This window comes from Rhodnius prolixus, unplaced genomic scaffold, assembly GCF_049639745.1.
Source record: "Rhodnius prolixus isolate KJV_2025 unplaced genomic scaffold, Rpr scaffold_26, whole genome shotgun sequence".
Taxonomy (NCBI): Eukaryota; Metazoa; Arthropoda; class Insecta; order Hemiptera; family Reduviidae; genus Rhodnius; species Rhodnius prolixus.
Genome location: NW_027411596.1, coordinates 906,049 through 919,404, shown reverse-complemented (window position 1 = coordinate 919,404; position 13,356 = coordinate 906,049). Strand labels below are relative to the sequence as shown.

At 39.8% G+C, this 13,356-nt stretch overlaps 1 protein-coding gene across 1 annotated transcript; it reads right to left on the bottom strand.

Moving 5' to 3' along the window:
- Window positions 1-11,540: 11,540 nt before the first annotated feature.
- LOC141451998 (uncharacterized) lies at window positions 11,541-12,968 on the bottom strand. The gene has a single exon (XM_074123818.1). It carries the CDS (start codon window positions 12,966-12,968, stop codon window positions 11,541-11,543), a length of 1,428 nt encoding a protein of 475 aa, XP_073979919.1.
- Window positions 12,969-13,356: the final 388 nt, after the last annotated feature.

Sequence of the window (13,356 nt, the reverse complement as noted above, 5' to 3'; positions counted from 1 at the left end):
ACATAAAAACTTACTTTTTAAAAAAATGTTAACACGCTTGCACAACATGTTTGAACAGGCAAGTAAAAATAATGATGACTCATACCATTGTCATATCCTCAACGAGCACAAACATGCTCCAACAAGTCTGGACATGTAGCCAGCTGCCTCTTTCGCTTTAACCGTTTTTTTTTTTTTTGTTATTATGAAGTTAAAAGTAAATTGAACTTTGAACTTATTAATAAAATATAAATAAGTTTTAATTTCCTTTTTTTTATTTATCACATAATTTGTATATGGCTTAATATTGCTCAACTTGCACCTTAACCCCATAAAACTTTCTTGTAATTTTAAGTGTAAAAAGGAAAAATACGAATGAGCAAACATTAATTAAAACATTTTATTTTTATTTAACGGAAGTATACAAGTAAAATAATAACATTTATTTCACAGTATAAATTTATTTCAGTTTACCAACTATACAAACCTGTATGAACATATCATCGGTTTAGTCTCAATATGTGTGTTTACCTGAACATGCTCCAACAAGTCTGGACATGTAGCCAGCTGCCTCTTTCGCTTTAACCGTTTTTTTGTTATTATGAAGTTAAAAGTAAATTGAACTTTGAACTTATTAATAAAATATAAATAAGTTTTAATTAACTTTTCTTTATTTATCTCATAATTTGTATATGGCTTAATATTGCTCAACTTGCATGTCTGAGCATGCCCTGTTTACCTGAACATGCTCCAACAAGTGTGGACATGTAGCCAGCTGCCTCTTTCGCTTTAACCGTTTTTTTGTTATTATGTAGTTAAAAGTAAATTGAACTTTGAACTTTTTAATAAAATATAAATGTTTTAATTTACTTTTCTTTATTTATCACATAATTTGTATATGGCTTAATATTGCTCAACTTGCATGTCTGAGCTTGCCCTGTTTGAATTGGTCAGTAACTAACTGATGTCTCCCACCCTTGGGCATGACGTCACTTATTGTTAGCCAATGGCATTTCGTGTTTTTACTAATAATCGATTATCATAATCGATTCTTCTGATAATATAAAAGTCGCTCCGAATTCTGCTGCGGTCATACAGTGTTTAGTGTTCTTAGTGACAACAGCTTTTCCAGCGTCTTGCCTTCTTTGAACTGTAAGTACTTTTTTTATTAATTTTCAACAAATATATATATATTCGTTTTTTTTTTTTATTATTTCACTTTTTAGTATTTCATTTTTATAAGTTTTCAATTTTAATTTCATTTTATATAGTTAATTTTGTTTCTTGTATATATTTCTTTAGTAATATCTTAGTCTAGTTTATATTCTTTATTCATTTTTATTAGTAATTTTTAAATATTCGTGGTTTAAATATATAATATATTTGTAGTTATTATTTTGTGTTACTCACTATTTGAATAATAATGGAGTGCCAATATTGTGGAAAAATGTTTTTACGGGGGGACTTTAAGGAACGTCATGAACGTGCTTGCGCCGCAAATGAGCAATCTCGTCAATGTCCAAATTGTAGAGAATGTTATTCCTCAAGAAAAACGATGCTTGCTCATTTGCGACGGTGCGGTACTGAAACACCTGTCATGGCAAAACGAGCTCGTATTGAGGCTGCTCAAGGCCATTTATATGAAGTGGAGTCAGCTTTTGGGAAGACACTTCGAACTTTTTTCCTTCCAAGTTCTGGGGCAGTCGACGCAATGGAATTTCTAACAGGTCAGATAGAAACATTGCGTCGTCTGCTTCAGGAAGTAATGGCAGACAGCGATTCTCCCCTGAAATATAACTTGGTCTTGGAGGCGACCTTTGAAAACATCAAAGGTGAAACTTGTGATCGCGCCTTCAAGACTAAGAATAAAGTAATTTATGAAGACTCCTCCATCGACGATTCTCTTAATGAGAGCTTCAAGAAGATTGTAGTAGAGATGGAGGAGTCAACACTAAAGGGGAGCGGCTGGTGCCTAAAAGAGTTCGACGGAGTCCTCTTAAAAGTAAATAAATTTACCCCTCTCGGCGGCTCCAGCTTCATTTCCCTTCCTCCTCACATTGCCAATAAAAAAGCCGTCATCAATGTCCAAAATACGGATGACCGGTGTTTTCAGTACTCAATTCTTTCTCGCTTCGTCACAAAGGATCCACAACGTGTTAGTAAATATGCTAATATAGAGCACAGGTACAATTTTGACTGCATTTCCTTCCCCACTCCTCTCCATGAGGTGAAAAAATTTGAAAAGTACAACAACATTACGATAAATGTTTTCACCCTTGGAGAGAAAGGAAACGTGTACCCTCTAAAAGTGGTAAAGCAGGAGAAGGAAGACCATCGCGATCTCCTTCTTCTGACTTTAGAGAATGGACGGAGCCACTACACATACATCAAAGATTTTAATAAATTAGTGGTCCGACAAATTACTGCGCATGGAAAAAGGGTACACGTTTGCAAGCGGTGCTTTACCCATTTCAACTTGGATGGTGAAAGCATCGCCGAGCGGGTGAGGGAACATATGGAGTATTGTGGAGTAAATAGACCGACCCGGATTGTATTGCCAGAATGTAACGACGATGGGGCCCCTCCAAAAATATCTTTCACAAAAATACAAAACCAAATGAGGGTTCCCTTCGTCGTTTATGCTGATTTTGAGGCAATTTTAAAAAAAATGGATGCAAACGGAAACAATGTGGGCCGGTCGTACACAACTCCCTACCAGAGCCATCTTCCTATGAGTTTCTGCACTTATGTGAAAGTGGCAGAAGACATATGCCACTGCCTTCCTGCCGATTTTCCTGCGGAACCTTACATCTATACGGGTGAAGATTCCGCAGAGAAATTTATGGCTTACATAAAGGCGGTGGCCGAGAAGGTGGCTCTGGTATACTCCATTAAGCGGCCAATGCTACCCCTGACACCATCTCAGCTGGAAGACTTTAAACGGTCCCCAAAATGTCACCTCTGTAATCTTCCCTTCAATAGAACTGATCCTAAAGTGGCGGATCACGATCACATCACTGGTGTGTATCGTGGTCCTGCTCACAATTCCTGCAATATCCTTTACCGCACTCCTCGTTTCCTTCCCGTCTTCCTCCACAATCTGAGCGGCTATGACGCCCACTTTATTGTTCGCCAGTTGGGGTATGACTCAAGTCGCATTGACGTCATCCCCAACAGCGAAGAGAAATACATCTCATTTAGCAAGCAAGTGGGCGCTCTAACCGTCAGATTTGTGGACACCTTCCGTTTCATGTCTTCTAGCTTAGATAGGTTGTCCAAGAATTTGCCCAACAATAAATTTATAGACACGGGCAAATTCTTCCCCATCTTGTCGGCGGGGAAGGATTCCCTCACCCGCTCGGCGATGCTTTCACCATCCAAGTTGAAATGGGTAAAGCACCGCTTGCAAACGTGTACCCTTTTTCCATGCGCAGTAATTTGTCGGACCACTAATTTATTAAAATCTTTGATGTATGTGTAGTGGCTCCGTCCATTCTCTAAAGTCAGAAGAAGGAGATCGCGATGGTCTTCCTTCTCCTGCTTTACCACTTTTAGAGGGTACACGTTTCCTTTCTCTCCAAGGGTGAAAACATTTATCGTAATGTTGTTGTACTTTTCAAATTTTTTCACCTCATGGAGAGGAGTGGGGAAGGAAATGCAGTCAAAATTGTACCTGTGCTCTATATTAGCATATTTACTAACACGTTGTGGATCCTTTGTGACGAAGCGAGAAAGAATTGAGTACTGAAAACACCGGTCATCCGTATTTTGGACATTGATGACGGCTTTTTTATTGGCAATGTGAGGAGGAAGGGGAATGAAGCTGGAGCCGCCGAGAGGGGTAAATTTATTTACTTTTAAGAGGACTCCGTCGAACTCTTTTAGGCACCAGCCGCTCCCCTTTAGTGTTGACTCCTCCATCTCTACTACAATCTTCTTGAAGCTCTCATTAAGAGAATCGTCGATGGAGGAGTCTTCATAAATTACTTTATTCTTAGTCTTGAAGGCGCGATCACAAGTTTCACCTTTGATGTTTTCAAAGGTCGCCTCCAAGACCAAGTTATATTTCAGGGGAGAATCGCTGTCTGCCATTACTTCCTGAAGCAGACGACGCAATGTTTCTATCTGACCTGTTAGAAATTCCATTGCGTCGACTGCCCCAGAACTTGGAAGGAAAAAAGTTCGAAGTGTCCTCCCAAAAGCTGACTCCACTTCATATAAATGGCCTTGAGCTGCCTCAATACGAGCTCGTTTTGCCATGACAGGTGTTTCAGTACCGCACCGTCGCAAATGAGCAAGCATCGTTTTTCTTGAGGAATAACATTCTCTACAATTTGGACATTGACGAGATTGCTCATTTGCGGCGCAAGCACGTTCATGACGTTCCTTAAAGTCCCCCCGTAAAAACATTTTTCCACAATATTGGCACTCCATTATTATTCAAATAGTGAGTAACACAAAATAATAACTACAAATATATTATATATTTAAACCACGAATATTTAAAAATTACTAATAAAAATGAATAAAGAATATAAACTAGACTAAGATATTACTAAAGAAATATATACAAGAAACAAAATTAACTATATAAAATGAAATTAAAATTGAAAACTTATAAAAATGAAATACTAAAAAGTGAAATAATAAAAAAAAAAAAACGAATATATATATATTTGTTGAAAATTAATAAAAAAAGTACTTACAGTTCAAAGAAGGCAAGACGCTGGAAAAGCTGTTGTCACTAAGAACACTAAACACTGTATGACCGCAGCAGAATTCGGAGCGACTTTTATATTATCAGAAGAATCGATTATGATAATCGATTATTAGTAAAAACACGAAATGCCATTGGCTAACAATAAGTGACGTCATGCCCAAGGGTGGGAGACATCAGTTAGTTACTGACCAATTCAAACAGGGCAAGCTCAGACATGCAAGTTGAGCAATATTAAGCCATATACAAATTATGTGATAAATAAAGAAAAGTAAATTAAAACATTTATATTTTATTAAAAAGTTCAAAGTTCAATTTACTTTTAACTACATAATAACAAAAAAACGGTTAAAGCGAAAGAGGCAGCTGGCTACATGTCCACACTTGTTGGAGCATGTTCAGGTAAACAGGGCATGCTCAGACATGCAAGTTGAGCAATATTAAGCCATATACAAATTATGAGATAAATAAAGAAAAGTTAATTAAAACTTATTTATATTTTATTAATAAGTTCAAAGTTCAATTTACTTTTAACTTCATAATAACAAAAAAACGGTTAAAGCGAAAGAGGCAGCTGGCTACATGTCCAGACTTGTTGGAGCATGTTCAGGTAAACACACATATTGAGACTAAACCGATGATATGTTCATACAGGTTTGTATAGTTGGTAAACTGAAATAAATTTATACTGTGAAATAAATGTTATTATTTTACTTGTATACTTCCGTTAAATAAAAATAAAATGTTTTAATTAATGTTTGCTCATTCGTATTTTTCCTTTTTACACTTAAAATTACAAGAAAGTTTTATGGGGTTAAGGTGCAAGTTGAGCAATATTAAGCCATATACAAATTATGTGATAAATAAAAAAAAGGAAATTAAAACTTATTTATATTTTATTAATAAGTTCAAAGTTCAATTTACTTTTAACTTCATAATAACAAAAAAAAAAAAAACGGTTAAAGCGAAAGAGGCAGCTGGCTACATGTCCAGACTTGTTGGAGCATGTTTGTGCTCGTTGAGGATATGACAATGGTATGAGTCATCATTATTTTTACTTGCCTGTTCAAACATGTTGTGCAAGCGTGTTAACATTTTTTTAAAAAGTAAGTTTTTATGTCTCCAAAACATTCAAAGTTTTATTATTTATAAAGCAATAAAAGCTAATAAGGGCAAAGTTCAGTTTTAAAAATATTGTTTTTTCTAAGAAACATATATGAAGTTAACGGACAGGTTGAGTCCTGCATCAAAGGTGGGAGGTATGATTCACCTTATAGAGAGAGAGACACTTGCAAGAGAGAGAGGGAAGACAAGCACGCAATTCTATTGGCTAACTAAAAAACGGTTAAAGCGAAAGAGGCAGCTGGCTACATGTCCAGACTTGTTGGAGCATGTTCAGCTAATCATACGTGTCATCCTATTGAGACTATAACGATATGTTCATACAGGTTTGTATAGTTGGTAAACGGAAATAATAAAACGGTTAAAGCGAAAGAGGCAGCTGGCTACATGTCCAGACTTGTTGGAGCATGTTCAGCTATGTTGGCATATATATAAATTAACAGGTATGATAAAAGATGTGGAAGGGAAAGGGGGTGGCTTGCTACAGAGACCTGTCCAGAGAGGTAATCATTTGGAAAAAAAGATGCAATTCTATTGGCTAGTTAGAGTGTGACGTAATTGTGGTGGGGGTTAATGCTAGTATCGCAGTCCAAGTGTCAGTTCGGGTTTAGTTTTCAGTGAGTGTAGGTCGCGTCATCAGCAACGGAAGCAGTCCAGGTGGAGGGGGTAAGTAAATAATTTTTCTATTACCTAAAGTGAGGTTATCCATTTTTATTTTTCAATATTTTTGTGATAGTGGGGGGTAATTTAAATAAAAAAAAAAAATTCTTGGTGAGGGGGGTTAGATTTTTTAAAAAATAATTCCAAGTTAAAACATAAGAGAACATTCAAAACTAGAGTAAGCGAGACTACCACTGTGGCCGACTGGTGCAGATGACGTGTCTATCAGTACGAAGGTTGTAGGATCGAATCCCAAGTAAGTAAAAATAATTAAAAAAAAAAATCCCCTCCTGTCTATCAATGGGCGAGGGGGGTGGAGGTATGAGGTCCGCCATCTTGTGGTCATCAGCTGGTACGAGGTCGGCCATCTTGTGTACTACAGCTGTTAGGAGAGCCGCCATCTTGTAGGAGGAGCTTAAGAGGCCAACGAATACGACGACCTAGAGGTGGTGGGGGTAAAGGTAGGTGTCATGTAATAGGAGTAGGGCTAGGGTGGGGGTAATGAGGTGTCGTCGAATTCGCTGATTGGTCAATTAATAAGGGTGGGGGAAGGAGTGGGGGTAAAAGGGGTGTCATCGAATTCGCTGATTGGTCGATTAAAAGGGTGGAGTGGGGGAAGGGGCGTGGCCTAAAGCCCTCGTCGAGTTCGATGATTGGTCAAAAAGGGTAGGGGTGGGGGTAGGGAGCGTGGCTTAAACCCTCGTCGAAATCGATGATTGGTCAATAAGGAGGGGTGGGGGTAGGGTTGGGGGAGGGGGGGTGGGAGGGGAGGGGATGACCGCCATTTTGTATTTTAGGTGCGCCAGAATCGGCAAATCCTCTTTACTGTCCTGCATCAATGGTGGGAGGTATGAATCACCTTATAGAGAGAGAGAGAGAGAGACACTTGCAAGAGAGAGAGAGAGAAGATAAGCACGCAATTCTATTGGCTAACTATAAGTGACGTCATAGGGGGGCATCCGTAACGGTAAAGTAGTGAAGCTTGTAAGGTAATTCGTCATTCGTTGCCCTCAGCTCGAGAGGTTAACTTCCTCCTTCAAATGTAAGTAATAACACTTTTTTTATTTTTGATAATGATGTGATACTTTAATATAATACGTATTCTTCTTTTAGATGTCTAAGTTGGCAAGCTTTTTGAATGATGTGAATATAAGGTCTGCGGGCATTGGCAAATTATCAGATCTAAGAACCGGATACTCATACGAAGTGAAGCAATTTGAAAAAATCAACACTAAATTTGGAGATGCCATCGTTGCCCATTTACATTATATTGGCCCGACAATGGACTACCCAACAACGTGGATCTTCCTTCCACGCAGATTTGCGGCAGTGATAACTGATGAAATGGTGGGAGATTACCAACAATAAAAGAAAAAACTGTTAATAATGTACAAAGACTTTAATAATGGAAGATATGACATAGAATTTAAATAAATAAAAAAATTAGACTATACAATAAATGTAATTATTTTACTTGTACACTTCCTTTAAATAAAAATAAAATGTTTTAGTTAATTTTGATTCATTCTTATTGTTCCCTATTTTTACATTCAAAATAATTTTAAAGTAATTAATTTTGCTGATTTATCTTGTCATTTGCTGTGTCAACTTGAATTTAATATTGATATTGCTGGAAGTTGTCCTGGCGAAGTAAGTGCTAATACCGAATATTACGAATCTGTCCAATGGAATATTGATAGTGTAGAGTTGTTTCAAAATAATTTGTATTGCCATAATATATATTTCAATAGCTCTGATGTAGATGATCTAAATTCAAATTTTCTTGTAGCGGTTTACAAATCTTTAATAAATTGCGGCATGATTGTTTCTAGAAAGATTATAGATTGTCCTAAAAAATATAACAATAATCAATCCTGGTTTAACGACGAGTTGAAGCTGCTTAAGAAAGAAGTCAAACAGAAATATAAACAGTATAGGCAAAATATAAATAATTTATATTTACTTACAGATTTTTTAAATACGAGTATAAAGAAAGTGTTTCAAAACACCGTTAGAAAAGAAAAACAAAAATATAATTTTAAACTAATAAATGAATTTTCTAATGTTAAACAGATCTGGTGTTTAGTACAGCATTATAATATAAAATAGTAAAATCAAAATATTGTAGATTTGGTAACCTGGAGTAATTTTTTTGAAAATTAATTTACGTAATACTTTCCACTCTGTCCATGACCCTTTTCCGGATAAGGAATTTGAACTAGGGGAACTACAATTGGCAATAAAGGAATGTAAAAATAGGAAATCTCCTGGTTTAGATAAAATACCTAACGAAGTTTACAAACATCTAACGCCCATATGGGAGCACTATATTTTAAATATGTTTAATGTAATACTTGAAAAAGAAAATATTCCCAAGATGTGGTCGAAAATTCAGATGACAATGCTCCATAAGAAAGGAGATAGGTCTTTACCAGATAACTACGTATAGAGGAATTGCTCTGATCAATTGTATTAGTAAGTTGTTTACAAGCATTTTAAGCAAAAGAATCAATGAATGGGCTGAATTGCACAATATTTCTCCGGAAGAACAAGCTGGATTCAGAAAAGGAAGAGGGTGTCTGGACCATTTGTTTACATTGAATTCCATGCTCAACATACATACCAGAGTAGTATCAATTCGGGGGTTCTGTGTCATATTTTGAGGAGGCTAATAAATAACGAGACTCCGTCGATCTGGACAGCGGTATAGGCCACGCCCACCCCACCCCTCCCGCCTACATCACCCACCTGTAAGGGGTTTAAGCCACGCCCACCCCTAGGGGTGGACCCCACCCTGAGGCCGCCTCCAGGGTTAACCCTCACCCTGCGGCCACCTCCACTCCCACCCTTCGCGCCAAGATGTCGATGGAGGGGGTCCTTATCTTCTACGTCACACCTCATCTCCTACGTCACAGGTGTGGCTGATAAATAACGAGACACCCTCATCTCCTACGTCACAGGTGAGGTGGCTGATAAATAACGAGACTCCCTCATCTCCTACGTCACAGGTGAGGTGTGGCTGATAAATAACGAGACTCCCTCATCTCCTACGTCACAGGTGAGGTGGCTGATAAATAACGAGACTCGTAGGAGTGTATCATACTTAATGCATAAAAAGACTTTATGTATTCTACTTAAGACATAAAAAAACTTTATGTATTCTACTTAATACATAAAAAAACTTTATGTATTCCATGTATTTTAACCTCCTCCAGATGTTTCCATCCATGTTTTTTTTTTTAACCCCTCCGGATGTGCCATACTTAAACATAAAAAATTTTTTGTAATCATGTTTTTTTTTATGTAAAACCAGGATGTTTTCTATCTTCCATACTTACAATACATAAAAACTTTATGTCATCCGAGTTTTTTTTTAACCACACTGCCAACACCAGAGAGATGGGGAAAAAATAAACAACTTGAATTATATAATAATTTATTTTAAAATATATACCTACTTAATAAATTGATGTTTGAAAATTCTTCGAAGAGGGAGGAGGGACGATTAGAAATAATATTTTAAATTAACCGTTAAATAGGGGATGGAACTAGGTGGGGGACACCACCACTCAAAATACCTTTTACAAAGAAGCAAATATTTATTAATTTTGACAATCGGGAATACTTAAAGTTAGAATTCAGAATAAGAAAAACATTTCCTGACGAAATAGGAACACACTAGGCTATGGCGTGTTATAAAGTTTTAAGACTTGCAAGAGCAGACATTACATTATTTTCTGCAATGGTCATGACCAAATATAAAAATTAAACATCCAATGGATCCAAAATATGACTATAGTGATCTGATCACAGGCACAAATTTCACACCTAACCGGAAGAAGCCGGATAGTATTTTTTGATGCTAAGCACAGAGACACAGCCAAACACATGAAAAACGACCAAACACTTTCGTCAAGTCCAAGGACAACTGCCTGAGCCAGGTCACGTAAGCAGTCCCTTTCTCCCTACAGACCTCCAATGCAGCCAACCCTCCACTGCATCATTCTAAATTTCCCACAAGGGGGGCCGCATCTCCTTGCGAGGATCCAACATCCTCCCCCGCAGTGGACTCGCCAGAGTTCCACTTACTGATTTGGGAGAGGGCACAGCTTCCTGACAGGGCGGCTGATAACTCCGGACGCCGTCTTCACCTCGGCCACCCTGGCCACGTCATCTCGGCCATAATGCAATTTGGTGATCCGGCCTAAGGACCATTGCAGTGGAGGGAGGTTGTCGTCCATAATCGTGACTATTTGTCCTTCTGCCGCTGGGAAAGAGGGCGAATGCCATTTGATCATTGCCTGCTGATCAAGGAGGTACTCCCGATGCCATCGTTTCCAAAACTGGCTAACAGTGAATTGGGCCATTGCCCACTTAGACTTGAGGGCGGTGCGTTGGTTCAGGGAGTCACTAGTCGGAAGAGCAGTCATTGGAAGCATAATTAGGAAATGTCCTGGCGTTAAGACTTGTAGATCGTCTGGCGACGACGAAAGGGCTGTCAGAGGTCGTGAATTTAAAATAGCCTCGAACTGGCAGATAATGGTGAGAAGACACTCCATTGTGGGCTCTTGCAGGCCCAAGGTAACTTTCAGCAAACGTTTCGTGGACTTAACCGCTGCCTCCCATAGACCACCGAAGTGGGGTGCTCTTGGTGGGATGAAGTGCCACTCGACTCCTCTTCTTCCGGACTCTCGTAGGATCGACTCTTGACATTGGGAATCATTCAACAAGGCAGATACTTCCTTAAGTCTCCTGGTAGCGCCGACAAAATTAGTACCATGTGACTAGGCATGCCTCGCCTGGCTATGAATCGGTTTAAGGCGGCTAGAAAGGCCTGAGTCGTGAGGTCAGTGACCAATTCTAAGTGAATGGCCTTTGTCGAAAAGCAGATGAAGATAGCGAGGTAGCATTGGAGGACCTTGGCGGACCGAAGTGACGCAATTTTTACGTTGAAGGGGCCTGCGTAGTCAATACCAGTAGTCGTGAAGGGTGGTGAGGCGCTGGCTCTTCCCTCTGGCAGTTGACCCATAATAGGGTTGAAAGGTGATGGTTTAATGCTGAATCATTTATTACATGATGACAATTGACGTCGAACTACATTTTTTCCATTGGTGATCCAATATCTGTTGCGGAGAAAGGCATGAGTGGCGGTAGGGCCTACATGGAGATTGGATACGTGAGCGTCTTGAATTACCAGGGCCGTAAGGGGATGTTGCTGAGGCAACAAGGCCGGGTGTTTATTGGACTCAGGGATATTGGCTTGTCTTAATCTTCCTCCAACTCGTAATACTCCGTCGGTATGTATGAATAAGCCTAAAATTCTGACCAGGCGTAATTTAGGTCTGGAGGACTGGGCATCTTCAATTTCTTCTAAAAATGAATGTCGCTGAGCTCGAACAATCAGGGCACGCAGGGCTTCACCGCGTTCTTTGACCTTTAATGGGCCTGACATGTGGTGGGCTGTATTTCTGGCATTGTGGGCGAATCTTAGACACCAGGCAACCACGTTGATAAGCGTATGCAAGTTGGAGAACTTGGATTCCAAATCCTCAGGGGAGGAGACTGCGATCGATACATTAAGAGCCTGGGAGCGAATTTCTGCCCCCACCATTGGGTCCGACAAATCTGCATTTACTTGTCTTAGGGGCCATGACTCAGGGTTCAATTTTAGCCAAGGAAGGCCTTCCCACCATAAGGGGTGGTTTACCAACTCCTGTGGCTTTAGCCCACGTGAGGCACAGTCCGCAGGGTTCTGCGATGAAGGGACATGAAACCATTGGGAAGCGGGTACCTTTTCTAAAATGGCGGCCACTCTATTGCCTACAAACACCTTCCAATGTGGAGGCGGGGTAGCGGTTATCCAGGCAAGAGCTACGGTAGAATCGGAAAAGGCGAAAATGTTTGGAGAGGGTATCTGAGGGAAGAGAAGACTGACTTTATGGAGTGTGAGAGCCAGGAGATGAGCGGCACAAAGCTCGAGGCGTGGGAGCGTAACAGGTTTCATTGGAGCCATTCTGGCTTTAGACATGATCAGGCTGATGACTGTTTCCTCAGAAAGTGATACAAGGTACACTACGGCCGCATATGCCCGTTCTGATGCATCAGCAAAACCGGTTAAATAAAATTTAGGAGTAGACGGGGACAAGAATCTAGGGATACGAATATTTGAGAGTTCCGGAAGGGTGACAGCAAACTGAGACCATTCTTGGATAATGGATGAAGGTAAAGGATCATCCCAGCTAAAGGAGGCTTGACAAACGACTCGAAATATTGCACGAGCAAAAACTGTTATTGGGATTAACCATCCCAATGGATCAAAAACTTGACAGCAGGGACTAGTTTTAAGTGGCAAGGCCACAGAAAACCGGCCATTGGGGAGTCGGAGATATGACTTGGAGAAGCACTCCTCGGCCTTTAACTCATCGGGAGTAAGGGGGGAGACCTCAGACACTTCCTCCAGGGCGAACATTTTCTCCAGAAGACGGGACATAACCTGGTCAGGGGGGTGCTGAGTTGGTTGGGAAACTTTTCCAGAACTGAGGCGGAGTACGGTAGGTCGGACGGAAATGGTTGACATAGAATTGACTAAGGAGGTGTTAACCGGTAGGGTAGAACCTTCAGAAGAAGGGACTTCCGCCAGAGTTATGGCAGGAGGAAGAGGGTCAGGCTCAGGAGTGTCAAGGACTTGTAGCGGACGCCGCGTTCTATTTAACCGTTGTGGTTTGGGGGGCGGAAGCTGAAAAGTCCAAGCTGTATAAGCAGAGTGCTGGTGAATGACTTCCGTTTTGGGACGTTGACGAAATTGGAGCCGAGGACGAAGACAGGCTAGGAGTAACTGACTGTTCTGGTTCCATGATAAGTTCAGGGTTATTACAATG